The 26726-nt window shown below is 39.7% G+C and overlaps 1 protein-coding gene across 2 annotated transcripts in view; it reads right to left on the bottom strand.

The window, feature by feature from the left end:
- Positions 1–26169, bottom strand: part of LOC136884362 (aminopeptidase N) — a 386248-nt gene extending 360079 nt beyond the window's left edge. The window contains exon 1 of one of the 2 annotated variants that reach the window (XM_067156506.2): positions 26104–26169. Coding sequence is in view for 1 of the 2 variants with exons in the window: in XM_067156496.2 (XP_067012597.2) it covers positions 21802–21835 (34 nt within the window). In the remaining variant the exon portion in view is untranslated. Of the gene's footprint in view, positions 1–21801; positions 21956–26103 lie in introns of those variants that run through there. The other variant, XM_067156496.2, reaches the window with a different exon arrangement.
- Between the last annotated feature and the right edge of the window lie 557 nt (positions 26170–26726).

Here is a 26726-nt window from a genome sequence, read left to right as displayed (position 1 = left end):
CTGCCTGTCGTAAGAGCCGACTAAAAGGGGGATGATGGAATTGGAACCATGTGATTACTTGTGATTAGTACCATAATGTGAGGAACACCGTGAGTCGACTTTACTTGCAATTAGTACCACTATGTGAGGAACACCATGGATCTGCGATTAGTATCATCATGGGTGGGACACTGTGGGTTTAGATTACCCGTGAATAGTACCAATATATGCGGAACACCATGGGTTTACGTTGCCTGTGTTTAGTACCACTATGTGAGGAACACCATGGGTCTGTGTTACCTATGAGGGGTGCCATTATGTGAGGAACACCATACGTCTGCGTTACCTGTGAGTAGCACATTACCCGTGATTAGTACTGCTTCATGAGGAACACCATGCGCCTGTGTTGCTTGTGGATGGTACCATAATATGTGATACACCGTGGGTCTTCATTGCCTATGGTTAGTACCACTATGTCAGTAACACCTTGACTATACGTGGCCTGTGATCAGTACCACTATGTGAGGAACACCACGGACCTAGCCGGCGCCCTTGATTAGTTCCACAAAGTGAGGAATACCATTGGTCTGCGTTGCTAGTGAGTAGTACCCTTATGTGATGAACACTATAGATCTGTGCTACCTGTGACTGGTGCCATTATGTGTGACATACCGTGGGTCTACATTACCTGTGATTAGTACCACCACGTGAGGGAAACCATGAGTTTACGTTACCTGTAATTAGTATCGCTATAGGAGGAACACCATGGTTCTCCTTTACCAGTGATTAGTACTATTAGGCTATGAGGGGCCGGTGACCTGGATTTTGGACCCCTTTGGGCAACAACAATCTCAGAAAACACGGCATTATGAATTGGATCCACTGATTGTTTTGGATTCATGGTCATTTTGTCATCATCATTCGTTTTAAATTATAGTCAGTGGATATATTTTGAAGTTCTAATCATCGTTTCATTTCGTTGGACCTTGTACCATTAGGGACCGATGACCTGGCTGTTAGGCTTCTTTAAAGAACGAACATCATCATCATCATCATCAACGGCAACAAAATTCTATACATATTGAAATGATCCTGGCTTGCGCTTTTAGAAAATCCAAAATTTAGACATAATTTCTTTGAACTCTTCCATAGTGGGACATAGATCAACATCCCTATCGTGAAAATGGATTTATAATTGTGAAGACATATACAAATTTAGCACAAGTTATCCTTTAACACTATCTGGTCTCGAACCAAGATCCCCTGTGACAATTATTCCTACGGCATTATATTGGACTAAAGAAAGAAATACACACCAACCAAAAACTCTAATACATGATCCGCATTCCTTTACAATGTTGTACCTTTGAAACATTATATCAAACTGAGCATTCTTAAATACTAAAGCAAAACAAAAAATGGTAACACACCATTGCCACTGGAAGAACACTGGACACTAAAATTTATATACACAGCCTGTACATCTGGAATACACAAACCTAAACTCTCATCAAGAATTGAAATGAGTCTTAAAAAAAAAAAAAAAAAAAAAAAAAAAAAATGCAGAAAACAATATGTTCCCTCATCCTTATCTATGTTTTGACATCATGTCCAAACAATTCCACATTAAATATTAATTACTAGCACATTCCTAAATATTTATTTACGTTATGTAAAATATTATAATTTAAATTAACGGACAATGACCTGAAATTAAATATCAAGAAAAGACCACTCGGTCCCCACAAATACATATACAATAAACACGACCAGCCTCAGCATGACGGCTCTATTTGCATATTTACAAAGCCGAGTATGATTTCGAGTATAGTCTTCTTCTTATTATTAAAGCTCCTCCGTGGTTACACATGCTCTACATTATTGTACAAAAAGAAGCACACATCCTAATCCGTCTGGAAATGGAACTAAGAACCGGGGAGTCCCATCATTTACTTTTTTTTTTTTTTTTTTTTTTTTTGCTAGGGGCTTTACGTCGCACCGACACAGATAGGTCTTATGGCGACGATGGGATAGGATAGGCCTAGGAGTTGGAAGGAAGCGGCCGTGGCCTTAATTAAGGTACAGCCCCAGCATTTGCCTGGTGTGAAAATGGGAAACCACGGAAAACCATTTTCAGGGCTGCCGACAGTGGGATTCGAACCTACTATCTCCCGGATGCAAGCTCACAGCCGCGCGCCTCTACGAGCACGGCCAACTCGCCCGGTCATTTACTTCTATAACCATGGCTGGTCGTCTCGTTCCGTCTGGCACGCCTATCTTATCTCCTCTTGATTGGCTGGGTATCCCTCGAATTATTGTTTAACATTCAATTTTCTAGTTTACTTATCATTAAATCATTGCTATCATTTCTACACATAGAGTACCTCGTTCAGTACTGCTAGGCTGCGAAAATCTATCAGTATAAAGTTTATTACTTTCCTGCTACGGTAAGTGCGGTAATGAGCATCTCTTAGAATAGAATAAACTTTAGTGTCTTTAAACAATGCACATTACAACAGATAAAAGTCCTACAACCCATGAAAAATATGCTCTTAAAAATCGTCACTATACATATACTGCACTATTAAACATTGTTCACTCCCTTGTACTGTACTATTTAATGCTCAGTCTTTGCTGGCGGTACCTAGTGTTTACAGTGCACTATGTCTTCTGGTATAGGCTAGAGCAATTTTGTTACTTTCATTGATCTGTCTCTGTCTTCTACTTGGCTTTGACAAATGAAAGTGACTGAAGTATGAGCGATGCTAGTAATGCCATTCCTTTTGCAGCCAGTCCCTGCTATGAATGGTGTGAAACGGTTGTTCATAGGGTCGGTTGGTGCAGGCGTTTCAATGGGCTTGGCAGACTGATATGTAATAGCAACTTCTGGCTTAGTGAGGAAAGCAACGGGAAACTACCTCACTCCTCATTTCCCTAGTACACCTCTTCAGTGATACCTAGGCCATCTATGACAGCTGATGGCGGAGCTGTTGAGGATCCAATCAGTATTCGGGCTGAGGACTAAACACATTTAATGCTGTATCAACAAGTAATATATCTAAATATTTATATATTTACACATCTTCCCGTTCAAGTAATCTACTGAAGTTTCGTCATCAGTTTAAGTTTATATGGCTGTGTTGAAATTTGCGTACTTGATACAACAAACATAACAACGACTATGACTATGACATACCATCCAAAATAAATATGAACTCAGTCTGTCCAACCGAAATCTGAGTTCCTTATGAAGATTCGATTTACAATGTCTAAAATATACCGCACTCGAGAAATCTAGAATCTCACTAGCCATCGAGTCTTCAATAATATTATACTATTAACATCTGACATAAACTGTTCTCACCAAGTCTGATATAAAACAAGGCTCACCGACTCCGCGATTACACAAGTTATGATGTAAGATGCGACAAAACAAGACCATGAAAAATCGGACACAAGACGTGACAAAGCCGAAAGTTACAGGCCAGTCAGTTTGCATGTGTTGGATGTAACCTTTGGGAAAGCATATTTCTGATTATATTACACTTGCGAAATTAATAACCGGTTCAATAGAAAGCAGTTCGGGTTCAGGAAAGGTTACGGTATTCGACTGAAGCTCCACTTACAGGATTACAGCAAGATATAGCAGATATCTTAGATTCAGGAGGTTAAAATGGACTGTATTGCGATTGACTAATCTAAGGCATTTGATAGGGTAGATCAAGGGAGACTACTGGAAAAATGAGTGCAACTGGACTAGACAAAAGAGTGAATGAATAGGTGGCTATATTTCTAGGAGATAGAACATAGAGAATTAGAGTAAGTGAAGCTTTAACTGATCCTGTAATCATTAAGAGGAGAATTCCTAAAGCAGTATTATTGGACCTTTATGTTTTCTGATATTTATACTTAAATGATACCGTATAAGTAAAGAACTGGAATCAGAGATAAGGCTTTTTGCGGATGACGTTATACTGTATAGAGTTATAAATAAGTTACAAAACTGTGAGCAACTGCAAAAAACACCTCGGCAATGTCGTGAGATGGACAGCAGGCAATGCTATGATGATAAATGGGGTTGAAAGTCAAGTTGTGAGTTTCACTAATAGGAAAAGTCCTCTCAGTTTTAATTACTGCTTTGATGGGGTGAAAGTTCTTGTGCGGATCACTGTAAGTATCTACGGGGATTGTAAATAAAGGTTACAGATCTCTGCACATGGTTATGAGACTATTTAGGGGTTGAAATAAAGATGTAAAGGAGAGGGCATCTAAGTGTCTGGTAAGGCCTCAACTAGATTACGGTTCCAGTGTAAGGGACCCTCACCAGGATTATTTGATTCAAGAACTAGAAAAAATTCGAAGAAATGCAGCTCGATTTGTTCTGGGTGATTTCCGACAAGAGAGTATATTTTGAAAATGTTGCAAAGTTTTGGCTGGGAAGACTTGGGAGAAAGGAGACGAGCTGCTGAATTAAATGGTATGTTCATAGAGATGGCCTGGAATGGCATTAGTAGACGAATAAGTTTGAGTGGTGTTTTCAACAGTAGGAAAAAACACACTATGAAGATAAAGTTGGAATTCAAGAGGGCAAATTGGGGAAAATATTCGTTTATAGGAAGAGGTGTTAGGGATTGGAATAATTTACCAAGGGAGATGTTCAATAAATTTCCAAATTCTTTGCAATTATTTAAGAAAATACTAGGTAAACAATAGACAAGGAATCTGTCACCTGGGCGACTGTCGTAAATGTAGATCAGTGGTGAAGATTGATTACCAAGACGTACGACAAACAAGATAAGATAAACACGATGCATTGCCTGTCTTTCCATTTTATACGCACGCTAATTTCCACTCGTTCGGGGCCTATTATTCATCACGCATCCGATCGTTTTTACACATACAGATACCGATTTCCCTGAAAGTAGTGTATGTGATGCTGAAACTAAGATTGACTGATCAATCGACTGCTAACATCATTATTACCTAACTCCTACTCAGGTTAGCTTAAATTTCTATTCCATTGTTCGTGTAACTTTTTTTTGTATCAGTTTCCTTACCACGCACTTGTCACCAGCTAATTTTGTATTTTCCTTGCTCTCGGCTGGTCATTTATTTTGACACATTCACGCGTAACTTCACTATTGTTTCCTCCAGTCCTAAGCCCGCCAATCTGTCTCGACATTGGAAATACGGTTGTAAACGCATACGCTGAAATGATGTCCCAAAACAATCAACACTGCCCCACTCCTGTACTGAAAAAGAGGGGAGGGAGTGCAGGGGTAGTGTTGAAAGCGAATCCGGTACCGAAGGGGAAGGGAGTGAACGGGTAGGTTGAAGGCACAGGGTGTGTATTGCTATACAACCACCACTGTGCCCATTTCAGTCACATCAGTCTTGTAACGGGCTCGCTACCTGCAGCAATGCGTTAACGAGGTAGGGGAACGCCATGCTTTGTTTATATTGGGACACAATTTCTGTGCATACGTGTACCCAGGGCTCGACTACCTGCTTCATTGGGATGCACAAACTTCTCTATCGCTGCAAGGACACGTGGTTTGCAGGGGAGGACATTTTTTCCTACATACATAAAATTATAATTTCATCCGTTCAGTTCAAATTTGTATCTCGTATTAGATATACAAGAGTCGAAATAGGGTTCAGTTCAGCTTTTGTCTTTCTGTCCATATGTTTTGTTACATAACAGGAAAATGGTTTTACAGAATTTCTCGAAACTCGTTGTTTAAGTTAAGGGATAGCAGGATTGTGTACTAGGCTATAGGCCTACAGTGAAACTGTTTGAAAGACCACCCCTATTAAGAGACCACTTGTTTTAAAGACTGATTTTTAAAGGAACCGATTTAAAATACCATAAGGGTAATGTATATTGTACACCTATCGGATTATCGTTTATTTTTCCTAAAGCAAGTTCTTCAACCTCTGGGTTCCGTGCCGATGACGCTCTGCCAGTGCTGAGGATCTGAGGCACGGAGTCGCCTGTCAACGGACACCAAGGTTGAATGGCGAGGTTGGTGGCGATTAGGATGCCGGACGCCATAGAACCGTGTGGCTTCTCACCCTTTGCCATTTGCTGCCCCATAGGCTAGGTGCATATCAGCCATTTCATAGTTGATGTACCGAAACGGAGTCATTTTCACCAATTTCTGCTACAATCTTAGCAGCCAACGTGAGCAAAAAAGAAAAAAAAGACGCTGCCTACTGGGGCTGGGAAGTGACCCCGCGAAACGATCGAGAAACGTGTGCATTCGCACCGAGCATTATCTCTGTCTCCGTCTGTCATACACCCCACTTCCCCTCCCTGCCCTTCTCCCTCTGTAGCATAGCAGCGGGCAGCATCTTACGCTCTGGCACACAAAATACAGCGAGTTCGTCAATTATCAATCGAGCATTTTCATTGTCTGGCCGCTTCCAAAAGATCACTTCTAACTGAAATTTGAAGAGCAAAGAAGTTCGACCATCAACCGTAACGAGGTTGTATCATTTGTGTATATTTCTATAATTTCCGAATCGTCACCAGAAGAGGACCAACGGAACTTAAACCTTCCGGCTCAGCTGACTGTGATATACGACTTCGATGAGTGGATGATGTACTGGAATGCTATGATTATGGTATGGATGGAAACTAGGAAGAAAGAGCTGGGCAAACATTCTTGAAAGGTAAGGTAGGTACGTTTTTGTGTGTGTACGTTTTTTATTTCTTGCTGACGAAAAATTAAACCATCGTTAGTTTTTACCCAATGCTGTCTTCATGCAATCATGATGATGGAAAGGAGGTTGACAGTGGTGTCGAAGAAGAGATGAGGCCGACTGCAACGTGGTAGACAAATAAAATCAGGATCGCCAACTTACCTCCAGTGGCAACACAAGATCGAGCAACTTGGCGCCACAGTATGAGAAGATCCGACTCAAAACTAAGAAAAAGTAGTTTTATACATAATGAGTATTTGCACAGCGTGTAACTCAATTATATCGATATAAAAATTAGGGATGCTCTTCGTTATGTAGCCGGCCCCGTGGTGTAGGGGTAGCGTGCCTACCTCTCACCCGGAGGCCCCGGGTTCGATTCCCGGCCAGGTCAGGGATTTTTACCTGGACCTGAGGGCTGGTTCGAGGTTCACTCAGCCTACGTGATTAGAATTGAGGAGCTATCTGACGGTGAGATAGCGGCCCCGGTCTAGGAAGCCAAGAATAACGGCCGAGAGGTTTCGTTGTGCCGACCACACGACACCTCGTAATTTGCAGGCCTTCGGGCTGAGCAGCGGTCGCTTGGTAGGCCAAGGCTCTTCAAGGGCTGTAGTGCCATGGGGTTTGGTTTGGGTTTTTTCTTCGTTATGTAAAGAACGATGGCGCAATCGGATTGGCGAGGAAAATGTTTCGTTTCAAGGTTAATTGTTATTTCCGGGCGCGCGATTCAAATTGACGAACTCGCTGTATTTTGTGTGCCAGAGCGTAAGATGCTGCTATGCTATGCTACAGAGAGGAAGGGCAGGGTGTATGGGGTGTATGGTAGACGGAGACAGAGATAATGCTCGGTGCGAATGCACACGTTTCTCGATCGTTACGCGGGGTCACTTCCCAGCCCCAGTAGGCAGCATCTTTTTTCTTTTTTGATCACATTGACTGCTAAGATTGTAGCAGAAATAGGAAATAGGTGAAAATGACTCCGTTTCGGTACACCGACTATGAAATGGCTGATATGCACCCAGCCTATGGGGCAGCAAATGGCAACGGGTGAGAAGCCACACGGTTCTATGGCGTCCGGCACCCTAATCGCCACCAACCTCACCATTCAACCTTGGTATCGGTTGACAGGCGACTCCGTGACTCATATCCTCAGCACTGGTAGAGCGTCATCGGCACGGAACCCAGTACGAGGTCTGCCGCGAGGAATGTTGGCGCTTCTCATATGAAGGTGTAGAGGGTGTGAAAGGACCACCAATTGTTGCACTCTTATCGATATCATTCGGTGGAAGAACTAACACCGCTGGATTGCCCACAACGCCTAACCTTTACAAGGTGGGTCTTGAACAGCTGTGAGAATATTCCATACTTCTTGTTATCACTTCTATTCACGGACAAATTTACAGTTACGAGAGAATGCATGGAAAAGTGGCATTTTTTGGCGGAATAAAACTCTTATGAGACCGTAGTGAGCATATTTCAGCAGACGCTGGTTTTCCGTGGTTTCCCATTTTCACACCAGGCAAATGAAAAAACATCGGTTTAGTGTTCGGCTGGTATTGTTCGTGTCTAGATGATGTTCCTTGGGTTTTCGGCAGCGAATGTGGCTGTGTCAGGATGGCGCTCCACCGTATTTTACACCCCGTGTCACGCAGTGCTTAAATGGTATTTATTATCCAGGGAGATGGGCAGGACGTGCTGGCCCAGTTAAGTGGCCTCCGCGGTCAGTCGATTTAACTCCCATGGATTTTATCTTGTGGGGTTACGTGAAGACGTTAATCTATGCGAACCCCATAGAAAGTGATGATGAATTTGTACCAAACTCCGGGCAGCTTTTCAGGTCTTCGTGACACACCACAGACCTGAACAGATTACAAAGGTAACCACTGCGTTTTTGTGATCTGTGCTTTAAAGTAAAAAAGGGGGGGGGGCGGGTTACTGGACATTTACTGCAGTCAAATCATTGGGCGTATTGTTTCTTTCGTTCAGTATTTAATTCCATTTACATTGTGACTTAAGAAACGCACGATCGTGAGGCGGCAGCGTTGCATCTTCGCGCATGTTAAATAATAAAGAAAGTTATTCGGACCAACAGACGAGAAGAGAAACGATCGGATGCATTCCTTGACTGAAAAATGTGTCTTACCGAGCTCGATAGCTGCAGTCGCTTAAGTGCGGCCAGTATCCAGTATTCGGGAGATAGTGGGTTCGAACCCCACTGTTGGCAGCTCTGAAGTTGGTTTTCCGTGGTTTCCCATTTTCACACCAGACAAATGCTGGGGCTGTACCTTATTTAAGGCCACGGCCGCTTCCTTCCCACTCCTAGCCCTTTCGTGTCCCATCGTCGGCATAAGACCTATCTGTGTCGGTGCGACGTAAAGCAAATAGAAAAAAAAATAGTGTCTTATGTACTGTATGCATATTACGGCTGCTTAATAAACAAACTGTGGATTGCCTGTAAGAAACAAGGACAATTCTGTGCGAGGAAAATTGTGCATTCGTGTGGAGCATTATCTCTGTCTCCGTCTACCACCCACTTCACCCTCCCTTCGCAGTAGAACAGCAACGGGCAGCGGCTTAAGCTCTGCCACAGCAAATACGGCGAGTTCATCAATTTGAGTTGCGCAACCAGAAGTAAAAATGTAACCTCATTTTCTCGAAAGGAAAAACTTTTCTCCGCCAATCCGATTGCGCCATTGATCTTTACATAACACAAAGAGTATCCCTGATTTTTTGTCGATATAATTTAGATACGACACATATACAAGAAGCCTTTCATTCTCATATTAAAGTCCTAAGTTAGGAGAAGTAATTTCTCTTTTGAATCAGAGATATTCACAGTTAAGATATTGACGTTTATTTAGGCCTATAAGCTTTTAAAGGGGCATTTGATAATGGCATGTGAGTTACAAAACCTGAGGATCTGAGGATGTTCTTGTAGAACGAAACATGTCATTCTTTGTATGTTAGTGTTTTTTTTTTTACAGGTATGTTTATAGTGTTATAATTTACATTATATTTGCTGTGTGTTTGACAGACTGAAAAGCCTTTGTTACACATACAGTTACAAAACTGGCTCCGTGGTGCCTCTTACTCACAGGCCCCGGGTTGGATTCCCGTGATTAGAATTGAGGAGCTATTTGACGATGAGAAACCGGCCCCGATCTAGAAAGCCAAGAATAACGGCCGAGAGGATTCGTCGTGCTGACCACACGACACCTCGTAACCTACAGGCTTTCGGGCTGAGCAGCGGTTCCTTGATAGGCCAAGACCCTTCAGGTCTGTAGCGCCATGGGGTTAGTTATGCGAGTTACAAACACGTCTCTCATCACAATATCAATTCAGTGTAAAGGAATGAAAATATCGAATTGTGGGGACGCATACGCGAGGAGCTCTGACAACATTTGCATCCGTTGCCTACGTCTTCGTCCTACAGACATGACTCATTCATCAAGGCTTAATTACTCTAGAACGTCGTTCTCGCTCTGAGCTATTATAGCGAATACATGGTGTTTGAACATTGTTGTGATTTTACAAAGCAGCTCATTCATTACCGTATCACTACACTAGAATCGTTCATGCGACAATAACTGTCAAATCACTACGTCTTAAATGAAAAAAATGAAATGGCGTATGGCTTTTAGTGCCGGGAGTGTCCGAAGACAATTTCAGCTCGCCAGATGCAGGTCTTTTGATTCGACTCCCGTAGGCGACCTGCGCGTCGTGATGAGGATGAAATGATGATGAAGACGACACATACACCCAGCCCCCGTGTCAGCGAAATTCAATTATGGTTAAAATTCCCGATCATGCCGGGAATCGAACCCGGGACCCCGGTGGCCAAAGGCCAGCACGCTAACCATATAGCCATGGAGCCGGACACTACGTCTTAAATGATAACTGGAGATGAGCAAAATAACATTTCATATTCTTAACTATTGCTGCGCTACGGGAACAATGATTTTTGTGATTTTTAGAGTGTAGAATTCAATTTTGCTAACACTTTCATGAAAATATTCATATTTACTTGTAAGATTTAGCTTTTAAAAACTAGAAGTATTTGTTTAATGCTTTCACGACTTCTTCTTCCTCCGTTAATATTTCCATCAACAACGAACCAGGCTTTTCAGATATTATATTTTCCAGGAATCATGCCTGAAAAAGACAAGCCTCTCTTTCCAACATCAATTTGTCTACACTGACTGACTTTCTATTTTTACCACCCTCCAATCGGTGCAGAGCACCTGTGCGTCTGCTACAAATTAATTACAGACAGGCGTGACGTGACATTCCCTTCGTGATTCGTGATGCATGATGATCTGGTCGTGGCAGTAACACAATGCTGAAGGACTGTAAACATAATTATGATTTATTGTACTTTATTTGGTCCGCCAGTTATAGGATCAATGTAGCGATCTTTGGTTCAGAGGGCCTTGGTTCCATTCTAGGCCGAATCGGGAATTTTAACTGTATATCGTTAATTTCTATGTCTCGGGAACTGGATATTTCTGCTTGTCTCAACACACATCTTCATCTACACACCACGAATCACATTACTAACACAGAAATAAACACAATAAACACAATAATAATAATAATAATAATAATAATAATAATAATAATAATAATAATAATAATAATAATAATAATAATAACAATACCGTTAAAACTATTTCAGCATTAAAATTCGCGCTTGGAATAGTTTTTCATATTTAGGAAAAATAAATTTCAGAGTAAGGCAAAATTTCCTTCATCTTTTACCTAATATTCATTGATTTAGATCAAGCTGTTGTCCAAAACCATTGCTAAAAATACAACAGTATAATATGTTCTAGAATAATTTATATTGAGAGCGAAAGAGTTAAAAATGTCACTTTCCGAACTTGGACCCAAGTCCCCTACGGACAAGTGCAACAACTGATTGGGCGAGGACTGTCTACGTAAAAGATATTGAAAAAAAAAAAAAACCGACATCCTGCGATTCCGATTGATGTTGCACTAAAGAGCCTGACCAGACTTCGTCAAACACTGCATAGTCTACATATTTACTTAATTAGAAAATGTATATGTACAAAATTGTCTTGTTTCTGCAAGTTATGAATTTTTGCCCCATATTTCATTCTGATTTCACAAGGGAAGTCTCGCAACCTTCATGCCGAAACCTACCTTGAAACTTCGGTGACGTAACCGATGTGCTACTGCTACGAGCAGACCGCACATATAAAATTAAAAAATAGCCGGAGGCTCCGGGTTCAATTCTCGACTCATGAGACCAACTGAGCAATACGGCTGAGGATGTCACAACGTAGACGACGTGAAACTCCAAGAACTACAGGGCATTCATTTACAGAAAAAAATTGTTACTTTTGATTGATTGATTGATTGATTGATTGATTGATTGATTGATTGATTGATTGATTCATTCATTCATTCATTCATTCATTCACTCACTCACCCTTGATCTGCTTTTAGGGCTGTCACCCAGGTGGAAGACTCGCTATTAATTGTTACCTAATTATTTCTTAAATGTTTTCAAATTAGTAGTAGTAGTAGTAGTAGTAGTAGTAGTAGTAGGATAGTAGTATAGTAAGTGAGATTGAACCACGGTGCAATAAAGCTAATATAGTTAACTCGCATCTGCGATTGACAGTATTCTGTAAGGAAAAAGTCAGTTCCCATATAATAATAATAATAATAATAATAATAATAATAATAATAATAATAATAATAATAATAATAATAATAATAATAATAATAATAATTTCTTTACGTCCCACTAACTAATTTTACGGTTTTCAGGGAATTTAGTCCCGCAGGAGTTCTTTTACGTGCCAGTAAATCTACCGATACGAGGCCGACATATCTGAGCACCTTCAAATACCATGGACTGAGCCAAAATCGAACCTGCCACGTTGGGGTCAGAAGGCCAGCACCTCAACCGTCTGAGCCACTCAGCCCGGCTGGACGAAACTATCAAACTAACTTTGCTGTATGGGAGCGGAAGCTGAGTGGATTCAGGATATCTTATTCATAAACTTGAAGTTATAAGCATGAAAGTAGCGAGAATGATCGCTGGAACACAAAGGTGGGTCAATGACAGGAGGTTACTCTGAATGAGGGGATAAATGCTACGTCAGTAACGGATTCGATGGATGAATTGGTACGCATTATTCGGGTTCGGTGGTGAGGTCATGTGAGGTGAATGGGGGAGGATAAGCCGCCTCGGTCATGGTGGGTAAGAGAAGTAGAGGAAGACCAAGACGACGATGGTTATACTCACTTTCCAATGAATTAAATATGAAAGGTATTGAACTAAACGAGACTTCAGAGTTAGTCGCAGATAGAGGATTGTGGTGGTGTTTAGTAAATTCACAGAGGCTTGCAGAATGAACTCTGAAAGGCATAACGGTCTATAATGAAGATGCATGATACATATTGAATCGGATATATTTTCATCATTCGTGCTATAATAATTCAGTTTTTTTTTTTTTTTTTTTTTTGCATCCATCAATGACGAGCACCGCTGACTTTTAAATATCGATCAGTCGCCATGACAACGAACTACATTGTTGTGATTTTTATAAGCAAAACACGCAGATTAACTCGCCACCACCGGTAGGACGTCCCACGAACCATGCCAGTTAGACACCAACGAGTGATGAACCGACAGTGTGCGACGCAAATCCAACGACGAGCCTTTTAACCGCAACATTTATAATATACGCGAATTACCGCGGCTGCTGGCACAAGACTTGCCCTCCAATGGAATTAAAGTGTACTCTACGGAGCCTCGGATGGGAAGACTGTCGATAAAAGAAGAAAAATGAAGGAACGGTCACTCGAAGACTGAGGGAAGAATGAATCATAAAACAGAAGGTTGGAAGGCTGGGTGTCGATGCTTTAATCTTAACTGAGCCGGAAGAGAAAATATGACGGCCTACGATGTTCTAAGGAATCTAATCAACAATAATTTTACATTCACTTATATTGTTAGATGAGGCGTGCTTTGTGTCTACTTTTGTCATTCTCCGCTAGATGGCATAACTGCCGCAATTATACAAAAAATATCTCATCAACGACGGGTCCAATGGCTTGTTTCATATACTCTACTGTTGTTAAACTTTATGTGTGACCCCCGAACAATCGCCCAGATTAGATACTTGCCTTCTATGTAAACAAGTTTGGGCGGTCCTGACTTCTTCTAATTATTATTATTATTATTCACCAAGAGGAAAAGTCCCCTGAATTTTAATTACTCCACAGAATAATCTACAGGCAGACACCCTCTTATCCAACAGATTCTTTCCACTTGTTCTCAACCATTCATAAAATCCCGACCAGAGCTGCAGCTCAATATACCCAATCACAGATCCATCCTCTACAATAATTCTTTTGTTGTCAGTGCAATTCGAACGTCAATCAGTCAATACTGATCTGCATTTAGGGCAGTCGCCCAGGCGGCAGATTCCCTATCTGTTGTTTTCCTAGCCTTTTCTTAAATGATTTCAAAGAAACTGGTAATTTATTGAACATCTCCCTTGGTAAGTTATTCCAATCCCTAACTCCCCTTCCTATAAATGAATATTTGCCCCAATTTGTCCTCTTGTATTCCAACTTTATCTTCATATTGTGATATTTCCTACTTTTAAAGACGCCACTCAAACTTATTCGTCTACTAATGCCATTCCATACCATCTCCGCTGACAGCTCGGAACATATACCACCTAGTCGAGCAGCTCGTCTTCTTTCTCTCAGTTCTTCCCAGCCCAAACTTTGCAACATTTTTGTAACGCTACTCTTTTATCGGAAATCACCGATCTATGAGACACCCCATCTGAACCGTGATGTGAATATACCCTCTCAGTTTTCCAAGCCTACTCAAGGCAACATTGCATGAAAATATAAAAATCCGATCTGAACCGGTATTTAAAAAGAAATGTTGGCAGCGGTACTTGGGCGGATCAAGTAGAGTGTAAATACATGAATTCTGTTACCCTGTTTTATTATTATTATTATTATTATTATTATTATTATTCATTCCGTGTGTCACTAAGTTTGATTAAATTATTGTTCTTATTGATGCATTAGGACAATTTCCTTAATTTTGGGTTGTTTTATCTACGTTCCTTTTTTCTTTCCTTTAATGTGATTTTATAACTATCTATCAAGTTTAGTATTATAGTTTGTGTGTGTGATAAGGAATGTTTTAGCAGAATAGCAGGCTTTATAGCTTGAGTGAACCCATGTAAATAAACGCATAAAAATAACTCATGAAGTCAAGAAAGATTTGTAAAGAAACAACATACGGGAAGAAGAAGCAACAGAGAGACATATTTTTAGAAAAAAGTGTTAAAAATGGAAGCATTTCAAGGTCGGGAGGGAAAGAAACCTGGCTCAAAATGCTCCGGGCCGGGCTGAGTGGCTCAGACGGTTGAGGCGCTGGCCTTCTGACCCCAGCTTGGCATGTTCGATCCTGGTCCAGTCTGGTGGTATTTGAAGGTGTTCAAATACGTCAGCCTCGTGTCGGTAGATTTACTGGCACGTAAAAGAACTCCTGCGGGACTAAATTCCAGCACCTCGGCGTCTCCGAAAACCGAAAAAGTAGTTAGTCGGACGCGAATCCAATAGCGTTATTATTATTAAAAATGGTTTGAGGAGAGACAAAGGAGGAATAGTGAGCAGATGAAGGGGTATTGGAGGAAGAAGAAGGAACAACAAAGGGTGAAGCATTGAAATTGTCACGTGGTCCCTAGAAGACCTTAACGGAGAAATAATAATAATAATAATAATAATAATAATAATAATAATATCTCATGGGGATCACTGTAAGTACCTGGGTGTTCAAATTAAGGAATGATCTTCCTTGGGGTAATCACATTAACGAGGTTGTAAAGAAAGTACACAGACCGAGCGAGTTGGACGTGCCATTGGCGCGCAGCTGCTAATTTGCGTTCGGGAGATAGTGGGTTCGAACCCCACTGTCAGCAACATTGATGATGGTTTTCCATGGTTTTCCATTTTCACACGGGGCAATTGCTGTACCTGTACCTTAATTAAGCCCACGACTGCTTCCTTCCCACTCCTAGTCCTCACCTATCCCATCGCCGCCATAAGACCTATCTGCGTCGGTGCGCCGTAAAGCAACTTGTTATAAAAAATAAAATAAAAAGGTACAGATCTCTCCACATGGTTAGGGGGGTATTTAAGGATTGTAGTAAGGATGTATAGCAGAGGGCGTGTAAGTTTCTGGTAAGATCCCAATTAGAGTATAATACCAGTGTATGGGAATCACACCAGGGTTACTAATACGAGAACTGGAAAAGATCCAACGCAAAGCCGCATAATTTTTTCTTGGTGATTTCCGACAAAAGAGTAGTGTTACAAAAATGTTGCATACTTTAGGCTGGGAAGACTTGGGAGTAAAGAGACGAGCTGCTCGACTAAAGCGGTAAGTTCCGAGCTGTCAGTGAGAAATGGCGTCGAATGCCATTAGTAGGCGAATAAGCTTAAATGGGGCCTTTAAAAGGAAGAAAAATAAAGGTGGAATTCAAGAGGATAAATAATTTTGGGGAAAACTGTCATTTATAAGAGGAGAAATAATTTATCAAGTGAAATGTTCAATACATTCGAAATTTTTTTTGAAAATATTTCAGATAAGGCTAGGTTAACAACTAATGGCGACCATGGCGACAGCACTAAATGCAGATCAGTGACGGATCGATCGATTGATTGATTGGTTGATTGTTTGTTTGTTTGTTTGTTTGTTTGTTCGTTTGTTTGATTGATTGATTGATTCATTCCTTAATTCATTCATTCATTACAAATACTAAATTGAAGTTTTCTTTATGGGCCTCTAAACCTCTCCGCCTGTAATGCGTGAAACAAGAATTATCTTGGTATTGCTGGTGTTAAACACAAAATGCCATCGTCTTGATAATTGATATTTTAAGGGTCTAACATCTAGGTCATCGTCTCAAAGTGCCAAGCTTCGTGGCGCAGACGGTTGGTTACTGTCCTGTTCCCAACACAATAATACAGTAATTAACTCCGTATCGTTGGCTTATGGCATGTTAAAAAATTCTTCCGGTACAAAATTCTGACACCTCAGAGTCTTTTAATGTCTGTACCAATTGCAATTAGTTTCTATAAATTACTTTATAATCATATTTATTATTAAGCACGAATATTTCATCATACTTTGCTAATTCTCTTAAACCAATGGAAATATGTTCACAAAATAGGTTATACAGAGATTATAGCGCATGCTTAGGATCATAAGGGCGTATCTACAATTTTTGACATTTTGAGGTTATGATATAATTGCAATGCGAAAAGAGTGCTGTATTTGAGTAACAGAACGGCGTATCTCTAACTATGCTAGTTTTTAAATTTTGCATGGCGTAAGTCATTAAGAGATTTGTTTTAGTAAATAACAAAAGGGCGTATCAGTATACGCCCATTTGTTACTCACAAACACGTAAGATATGAGGCACATACTTTAGGAACAAAATGGCGTAACACCTGATACGCCATTTTCACTCTAACTATTTCGTTTATTCTCTATGGAAACCTGTGTGACTAGCGTGTGTTAAACATATCACCGTATTGTGAGGTGAATTAGTTTCTCTATTTTCGAGCACTATAAGAGTAATGAAATACTTGATAGTGTTTTAAAACTAGAATGATACTATCAATGAAGAAGGTGAGTGTAAAATATGAGCCACACAAATTAGCAAAGTATATTACCAAATACAGTAGAGACAATTCGCGACACTCTGCGAAATATCGAGGGACAGCGATTAGGTCTCAATCTAGCGGAGTGACCTGAGAGTTACTGATTCTATCATAAGAGCACGTGTATTTGTTTGTGAAGTTTTGGGGGTTATTTGTGCGTTTGTATTAAGTTGACATAAGTAAATAGTAGAGTGTGTCATTCCTTTATATCTCCTGTCAGATATGTGCTGCGTTTGGCTGCAATAACTATGAAGTGCACAAGGATTCGTGGTCTTTCTTCCGCTTCCCTCGTGACAAGAAAATGTAAGTAAATACTGTGTTTGCATATATATTCTTCCAGTTACAAAGATATTTTTATAGAAAGCCTACTTCCTAAACTTCTGACCTGCACGCCCCATATTTTTACTGGCTAAAATATTATAATAACCTTATTTTATTGTATTAGTGCAGCAGTTAACCTTCAATACTGATGTGTTGTTGTAGGTGTGATCTGTGGGTTTTGATTTAATTAAGGAACATGCATATGCATATGTGTGTGGCTGGTTGTGTTCCAAGTTACCCCATTTGGAATGCCGTAATGCGTTGTCAAGCACTGAAGAAGATATGGGTGATTTAAAAAACGTAATGATGCAAAGGTGAGTGGCTACTCATTGAATTCGATTTACAAGCTGTGCTGTACTGTCCACATACAAATGCTAAAGCATTGTTTTACAAAAGAAGACTTGCTTTCTACAACCTAACAGTGTTAAATGCAGTTGCAAATAGTGCTGTCTGTTACACGTGGAATGAGACTATACCTAAGAGAGGGTCATCTGAAATAGTATCATGTGTTTATAAAATTCTTACTCAAAATGCAAATGGCAAAGGGATTGTTTTTATACAGATATGTGCAGTGGCCAAAATAGGAATGCGTATATCTGTGCAATGTGTCTCTTTGCTGTAAAACAATTAAATATACCTGAAATCAACCACAAATATCTTACTCCAGGCCACACACAAATGGAGGTTGATTCGGTACATTCTATGATCGAAAAAAGAAGAAGAGTGTTCACATATTTGAGCCATCTGTTTGGAAGACAGTCATCCGCCTAGCAAGAAAATCACCTTACGAAGTATAAGTTACGTCACAAGATGATTTCTTTGATTTTAGAAAAGTAAAGCAGGTCCCTATAAACAATACAACAGTAGATGTTAGTGGTCAGAAGTAACATAGATGAAAATGGTGTGGTTGAAGTACGGTACTTGAAAGAGGATCCCAAACATGTTTACTTCAAGTACAACATGCATGAAAAATTCAACAAAATGCATATTGTAGGAAACAAGAGATCAGCACCCAGGAGGAAACAGAACTGTAACAGTCTTAGAGAGGATCTATTCACAACCTCTTCCAATTTCGGTTGGAAAGTTAAAAGATTTACAAGAACTTTGCAAACAAGGTACTATTAAATCCCAGTATCATAAATTTTATATGTCCCTGAAGTCAATCACCACAAGCCAAGACAGTGACAATGATCTGGATGATGTTGGAAATTAATGAGTATCCTTTTCCTTTACTGATTCTTGCAATTATTGCTTACGGATTTCATCAATGTTACGTCAGTGCCGTTTTTTATTAGCAATATGAAAAATATCATAACTGCTCTACTTTATTAGGCATATTGCTTTAGTGTAGTTTTGTTATGCTTTAAATCAGCAGTGATCTACATATTTATCAAAGTTTAATGTAGTAACTATTGGTCTTATTATCAGTCTGAATTTAGCATAGTCTAGACAAAATATTGTATGGATGTTCTGTTGTAACTTTGGGGTGTTCTGTATCACAAACATATTGAGTTTATTAGGCATTTTTCATGTAAAACGCAAGTTTTCAGTCAGGGTTATGTTAATAATGTAATGATTACGTTACTATATCGCAACAATAAAAATATGATTATTATTATTATTATTATTATTATTATTATTATTATTATTATTATCTCATTTATCTTGGACAGTTCGACGTATGCCTTGCTGTTATTTTAAGTTTTAAAGTATCAGACAAGTACTTACGCCACTTGACTCATTGAAAACTGTGAATAACAAAAGGGCGTATGTCAGGGTAAAGAATTTTAAAATAAAGTTAGGATCAATATTATTCGAACTTGTTTTGAATTACTTGCTTTTTTGCTTAATTCAAACCTAAATGAAACCATTTAATTGCATCATCATGTGCTGGTACTTATCTTGTACTGGTGATATACTTTTAAATAAATTGTGTAGTGATATTCCTGATTTTCTCAAAATGGCAGAAATGTAGATACGCCCTTATGATCCTAAGCATGCGATAGGTAGGTTTCCAACTACTGCACCTTCAAACTCAACAAATCCGGCTAATTGGCTGAATGGTCAGCGTAGTGGTCTTCCATTCACAGGGTCTTGGGTTCAATTCCCGGTCGAGGTGGGGATTTTAACTTTGATTTATTCCTCTAGCTTGAGAGTTGTGTATGTGTGTTCATCTTACTACACATCTTCGTTTACATACAACATATCACACTACAAACCACCGCCTTTAATATATCCCTCCACATAGGGTTGGCGTCAGGAACGTCACCCTGACGTAAAACTGGGACAAATAATATCAAGTGACAGCCCCAGGAAATTCGGATTAAGGTCAAGAAGATAAGATTATTATTCGCCAGCGGTGTAACGTCGCACTAGGTTTTCGGCGATGATAAGACACTAAAGGGCTAGGACAGGGAAGGAAGTGGTAGTGCCCTCAGTTATGGTATAGCCTCAGCATTTGTCTAATTTGAAAAACTGGGAAACCAATGAAAACCATCTTTAGAGATGCCGATACTGAGATTCGATCCCACCAAATTAGGAATGCAAGATCACAGCTTTTTCTTAAAATATTTCTCATTTGGGTCCACATACTGTGAATTGTTTTAGAATATATTAATGCAATATTATTTCCTGCATATTGTTTACAGCCTTATATTTATTAAACGGGCCCACATGGATAGCGAATAATTTCAGGATGTTTATATCTATCATAGTTCTTCCAGCTGACATAGGTTATATTTTGTACTGCGATTTGAATTTTCGGGAAGCTCCCATGCAAGTTTAGTTTTATACTAGTATACAGGAGAAATGGTATTATAAACAATATTGAGCATGATCTATAATTCATTTAACGTTATATTAATTAATATCTGTTTTGTGATACTGAAGCCATCTATTTCCAGTTTCGACTGAGTTAATTTGTAACTGTTAGGTAGTTTCGGCAGAGTGAAGAACCTAATAGTTAAAAGAGGAAGTATCTGGAATCGCTATTCAAGGGAGCACGAGGCGAACAGACATCATTGCCTTTAAAGCCGACTCAAAACCTGGCTGTATACTAGATCCAGCCGTGAACTGAATTCAGACCAGCCGCAGGCGGTTGATAACGAGAAGAAGGCTATCTACGAACCTACAGTGCCATACTGTAAAAACAAGTACAACCTTGAATGTATTGAGGAGATTGGATTGATGGTGGGTGCTCGTGGAAAAATACCGAGTCTTTTTGAAAAGATCTGCAAAATCTTAGGCATCCCTAATAATGCCATAAAGGATATTGCAATCTCGGCATTTAAGGGATGTGTCGCGATTTTACGAATCGCTTCTATGCTACATAATAATGTGTTATAGTCATTAATCGAGCAAGTGGCTGTGCTGTTTGAGTCACGTAGCTATCAGCTTGCATTCGGGAGATAGTGGGTTAGAACCCCTCTGTAGGCAGCCCTGAAGATGGTTTTCCGTGGTTTCCCATTTTCACACCAGGAAAATGCTGAGGATGTACCTTAATTAAGGGAACGGTCGATTTCTTCCCACTCCTAGCTCTTTCCTATCCCATCGTCGCCAAAAGATCTATCTGTGTCGGTGCGACACAAAGCAGGTTGTAAAAATATAATAATAATAATAATAATAATAATAATAATAATAATAATAATAACAACAGCATTTTCATTTCTGTTTTTCTTTTTTTGCTAGTTGTTTTACGTCGCACCGACACAGATAGGTCTTACGGCGACGATGGGACAGGAAAGGGCTAGGAGTGGGAAGGAAGCGGCCGTGGCCTTAATTAAGGTACAACCCCAGCATTTGCCTGGTGTGAAAATGGGAAACCACGGAAAACCATTTTCTGTTATCAGCAACATTGTATAACCATACTTTCTGTCTTTGTTATGCTTTATCGTTTAGATTTAGACCTCTATCGACACATATGAGGTTACTACATAAGAAGATTTTCCAGCCTCAGTGACATGCAGATTATCAATTAATTTTGTTTGGACACACGAGATTAGAAATCACAAAAATAACGTTATCCTCTCATTTAACACGATCTACAGTTAAACTGATTCACAAAATTACCTTCGGAATTTGCTGTCACCTTGTCGGAAGACATTTTCCTGGTTTATGGACTAGAACAATGGCACTCGTTAGCTGCACGTCTTCATTAGGTAAATAGGGCCGAGCGACTGAGGCCCGTGCCAAGAGAAGGCTCACCCTCCCTCGCCGTGGGAGGATCGCTCTACTGATGTTTATTCTCGCCAAGTGAGGAGCAAGGAAGACTCCTTTTGTCAAGTCTGAAATAGCTCTTAATAAAGGTTGATTATACAGAATGATAGACTTCCCGTAAGAATGCAGAACGAGATGCAGCTAGATGATCTCAAACAACGGAGTAAAACAACACGCAGAACCGTTGTGCTAATGCTATATGTTCCTAACGGAAGATTGCATCAGTTATTGAATAAATCATCATGGCGTGTGCCTTCGGAGAGGCCTAGTGCAGATCTTCCAAGTTGACGCCCTATAGGCGACCTGCGTGTCTGTGAGCATGGGGCCCTACCTAAAATGAACTGTAATGATGAAGATGGCGAAAACACCCAGTCCCCGGGCCAGAGGAATTAATCAATGGAAGTTAAAATTACCGATTCGACCGAGAATCGAACACGGGAACCCTTCAGCCACAGAGCCGGACATTGAATAAATTATGATGAACTTTTCTTTTTACGATCTGCTTTACGTCGCGCCGACACAGATAGGTCTTATGGCGACTATGGGATAGGAAAGGTCTGACCGAGCTCGATAGCTGCAGTCGCTTAAGTGCGGCCAGTATCCAGTAATCGGGAGATAGTGGGTTCGAGCCCCACTGTCGGCAGCCCTGAAGATGGTTTTCCGTGGTTTCCCATTTTCACACCAGGTAAATGCTGGGGCTGTACCTTAACGAAGGCCACGGCCACTTCCTTCCCATTCCTAGGCCTTTCCTATCCCATCGTCGCCATAAGACATCTGTGTCGGTGCGACGTAAAGCAAGTAGGGAAAAAAAAAAAAAAAAAAGGAAAGGTCTGGGAGTGGGAAGGAAGCGACCGTTGCTTTAATTAAGGTACAGGCCCAGCTTTTGCCTCGTGTGAAAATGGGATACAACAGAACATCTTCAGAGCTGCCGATAATGGAGTTTGAACCCACTATCTCCCGAATGCAAGCTGATAGCTACGTGACCCAAACCGCACAGCCACTTGTTCGGTCTATAATGATGAACAATGGTTTACATAATTTTATATAAATGTTCAAATATCTCTGATTCTATTGATAGGGGACGAACAATTTGAGCTCTTTATTACCTATATTAGTGCTTTGGAAACACAGTGATCAATTATTTTCCATTTTCTTTGTAATCATTTAAGAATAGTCTAGGAAAACAACAGATAGGAAATTTGCCACCTGGGCGACTGCCCTAAATGCAGATCAGTAGTGACTGATTGATTGATTGTCCAACTTTACTGCCTCTAGTTTGCGAGTTTGGGTCACGTGACTCACTCGCGACACGCCACTAGCGCTTTACTCGCCTGTGTGACAGCCCCATTACTTAATAGCGGCTAGTTGAATAGCCCCTGATTTGCCCATTTTGTCTTCTTGAATTCCAAATGAATCTTCATATTATGATCTTTCCTACTTTAAAAACACCCCTCAAACTTATTCGCCTGCTCAAGGAAATACCTAAGAATGCTGCGATAGGGCTGGCACGCAACAATATATTAACTGTAGCCATTTCAGAAACAGAACGTAAACTACAAAGGACCAAAGGAAACTGTAAATTACTTTCAGTTTTCGAGAGGAGTCAGATCAAACATACGAGCAAAAGAAGGATTTATGCTCATGGTTCATAAACGTTTTAGATCCTCTATGTATGTATGTATGTCCAGTCCGTCAGCGCTTCCGCTGCGCTGGTGGGATCCTCAACAGTTCTGCCATCAGCTGTCATAGATGGCCTAGGCATCACTGAAGAGGCGTACTAGGGAAATGAGAAGTGAGGTAGTTTCCCGTTGCTTTTCTCACCGAGCCAGAGTTGCTATTACATATCAGTCTGGCAAGCCCACTGAAATGCATACACCAACCGACCCTATGAGCAACATTTTCACACCATTCATAGCGGGGACTGGCTGCATAAGGAATTGGCATTACTAGCATATACCTCAGTCACTTTCATACTGTCAAAGCCAAGGATAAGACAGAGACAGATCTATAAACAATTATATTTTCTGAAATGAAATAATTATACAGTTATGACTTGAAAACTTTTTCGTGGTTATAACAATAATTTTTTTGAATTTTTACGTGCCACACTACTTTTTTGACGGTTTTCGAAGACGCGTTCCTTTACGTGCCAGTAAATCTACCGATGCGAGACTGATGTATTTCAGCACCTTGAAATATCACCGGACTGAGCCAGGATCGAATCTGCCAAGTTGGGGTAAGAAGGCCAGCGCCTCAACCGCCTGAGCCATTCAGTCCGGCTTTGTCGAGGTTATATTACAATTATTGTTGGAGTCTATCCTCCAACAGAGAGCCGTGAGGAAGAAAATTATATATTTTACAACGAACTTCAACGTATTATAAACAAAATTAACAAGTCTGATATGATCGTCCTGATGGGAAATTTCAATGCTAGAGTAGGTAATGTGAAAATATACCAAAGTATTAGAATGCATGGCGAGGAAACACGTGATAGAAACGGCACTAGATTAATCGATTTCGTCCTCTGTAATCAGTACAAAACTAGAATACCATATTTTAACTTAAGGATAGCCGTAAATTTACTTGGGAAGCACGTCTATATAATTTGCAATAGGAAACTCTCTAAAATGGTACCAGATACCAGAGTCTTTAGAGGCCCAGAAATTGAATGTAGGCCTACTAATATACCCTTAGCAAATAAGTTAGATTGCTACCGAAAGAGGGTCATAGAAAAAGAAAAGTTCGGAAAAGTAAGAGAGAAAGGTAGGAAAATTTTGTCTCCTCCTTCGAATCAGACATAACGAGACCTCATATAAAAACATTAAACAAATTTAAGTGCTTGAACCAAGAAACAAAAGATAAAATAAGGTTATATCCCTTGAAGCATGGTATATTATTTTTAGTATCTATGATCGTAAGAAAGTCAGGAAAATGTTCAGGAACAAGGTCAAGTAAGTCAAGAATACAATTGAGGTAATTACATTTTGGAAAGGCACACTCAGCAAGTACTCATACTGAGGGAAGTATCCTGCCAACACTTAAAATGTTTCTAAAGAAGAATAAAGCTCCTGATGAAGGTCAAGTTATTTCGGAACTCTTTCAATTCTCAAGTGAAGAATTTATTTACAGGTTTTTAAGATTTTAAAATATGGTGTGAAATGAATATTTTCCCAAAATCTGGCAAAATGCCATAGTTATTTCGATACATAAGAAAGGGAAAAATTATAATTTGGGAAGTTAGAGAGCTATTACATTTTAAACTCGGCCTACAAGATTTGTACCACCATCATAAAACGTCATCTGTACAAATACTACGATGATAAAATTGGAAATGAAGAAAATGGGTTTCGTAAAGGTCGATCCTGTGCTGTTGGTTATTTTACAATGAAATTCCTTATAAAAAAACCGTGGAGAGTTTAATCTGGAAACAAACAGCATTCACTGATTTCGAAAAGGCAGTTAACAAAATAAACATACCTAAATTAATGGACATTTTAACCAAAGATGATGTCAAAAAATCTGCATATTGTACATAATGTAGGCCTATCTAAAATGATGCTAATATAATTAGGTACCACAAATGAGATGAAATACGTGAGAAGAACAGCAGGATATATTCAATGGGTTCATAAAAGAAATGAAACGGTATTAAAGGAACTCAAAACTGAATCGGGGCCGATGACCTTCGATGTTAGGCCCCTTAAAACAGCAACCATCATCATCATCATCATCATCAAACTGAATCAGCAGTACAATATACATTTTTATTAAGAAAATGGAGACAATCATTTTCGAAAAATGGTTACGGGAAGACTTCCCTAAGAAATTCTCAGGTACTACTCTAAAGGAGCAAGATCCATCGGTCATCCAATGAAACTTTAGTGAGAGACTTATTTACAGGATCGTAACAGGCCACTAGGTCTAATACGTGAATGTATTATTATTATTATTATTATTATTATTATTATTATTATTATTATTATTATTATTATTATTCTTTTCCAGAAGTAAATTGCATTGTAGTGGAATGACACTTCTGCTATTATAATAAAATTGTTATTATTTTAAGAAGTGTTTGAGCTGCAGGGATGTTAGCCTGTGTCAATTACGATATTCACAACCGTTACATACTGTATGTATAAAATATCAGCTTGCCTTTATGAGTTCTACCTGACTCGTGCTGTCAAAGACCAGTCGTCTTATCGCTGACTTGGTGTGGTCCTGTAACATAGAAAGAAAAATATGACAAACTTTTGAAAATATATTCAAGATACTTCCTTTTCTGGACAATTCAGTCAGTTCTTAACCGATTCGCATGTTTCTGTGAACATGAGTTGATAAGACACATTCCCATTCCCATATTCAGGAAGAAGGTCAAGTAAGTCAGAGATAATTACATTAGCCACACTCAGCAAATACTGATACTGAGGGAAGTATCCTGCCAAAACTTAAAATGTTTTTCGCAATATTTTGTCAACATAAAAAGAAACCGCATGGCATTACAGCCCTGAAGAACCTGAGGGAAAATTACTGAGAAGGAATATAACCTCCCGTATTAATAGTAATTTCATCATGGTTTGACGCGGGCTGTCATATTCCAGTTGTTCGCTCGATCAATTCTGACCACTCTGTAGAATTAGACTCAGTGACAAATTACAACTGAATGATAAAATAGTGAAACTTATTATGAAACAGTATTCCAATGTCTTTTAAAAATGTCATCTACAAATCTCAATTGATAACATTCTGACAAAGAAAGAATTATAATTACAGATAGT

This window comes from Anabrus simplex, chromosome 1 (genome assembly GCF_040414725.1).
Source record: "Anabrus simplex isolate iqAnaSimp1 chromosome 1, ASM4041472v1, whole genome shotgun sequence".
In the NCBI taxonomy this organism is placed as follows: Eukaryota; Metazoa; Arthropoda; class Insecta; order Orthoptera; family Tettigoniidae; genus Anabrus; species Anabrus simplex.
Note: the sequence above shows the minus strand (reverse complement) of the source record. Positions and strands in the feature narration are given on the sequence as shown.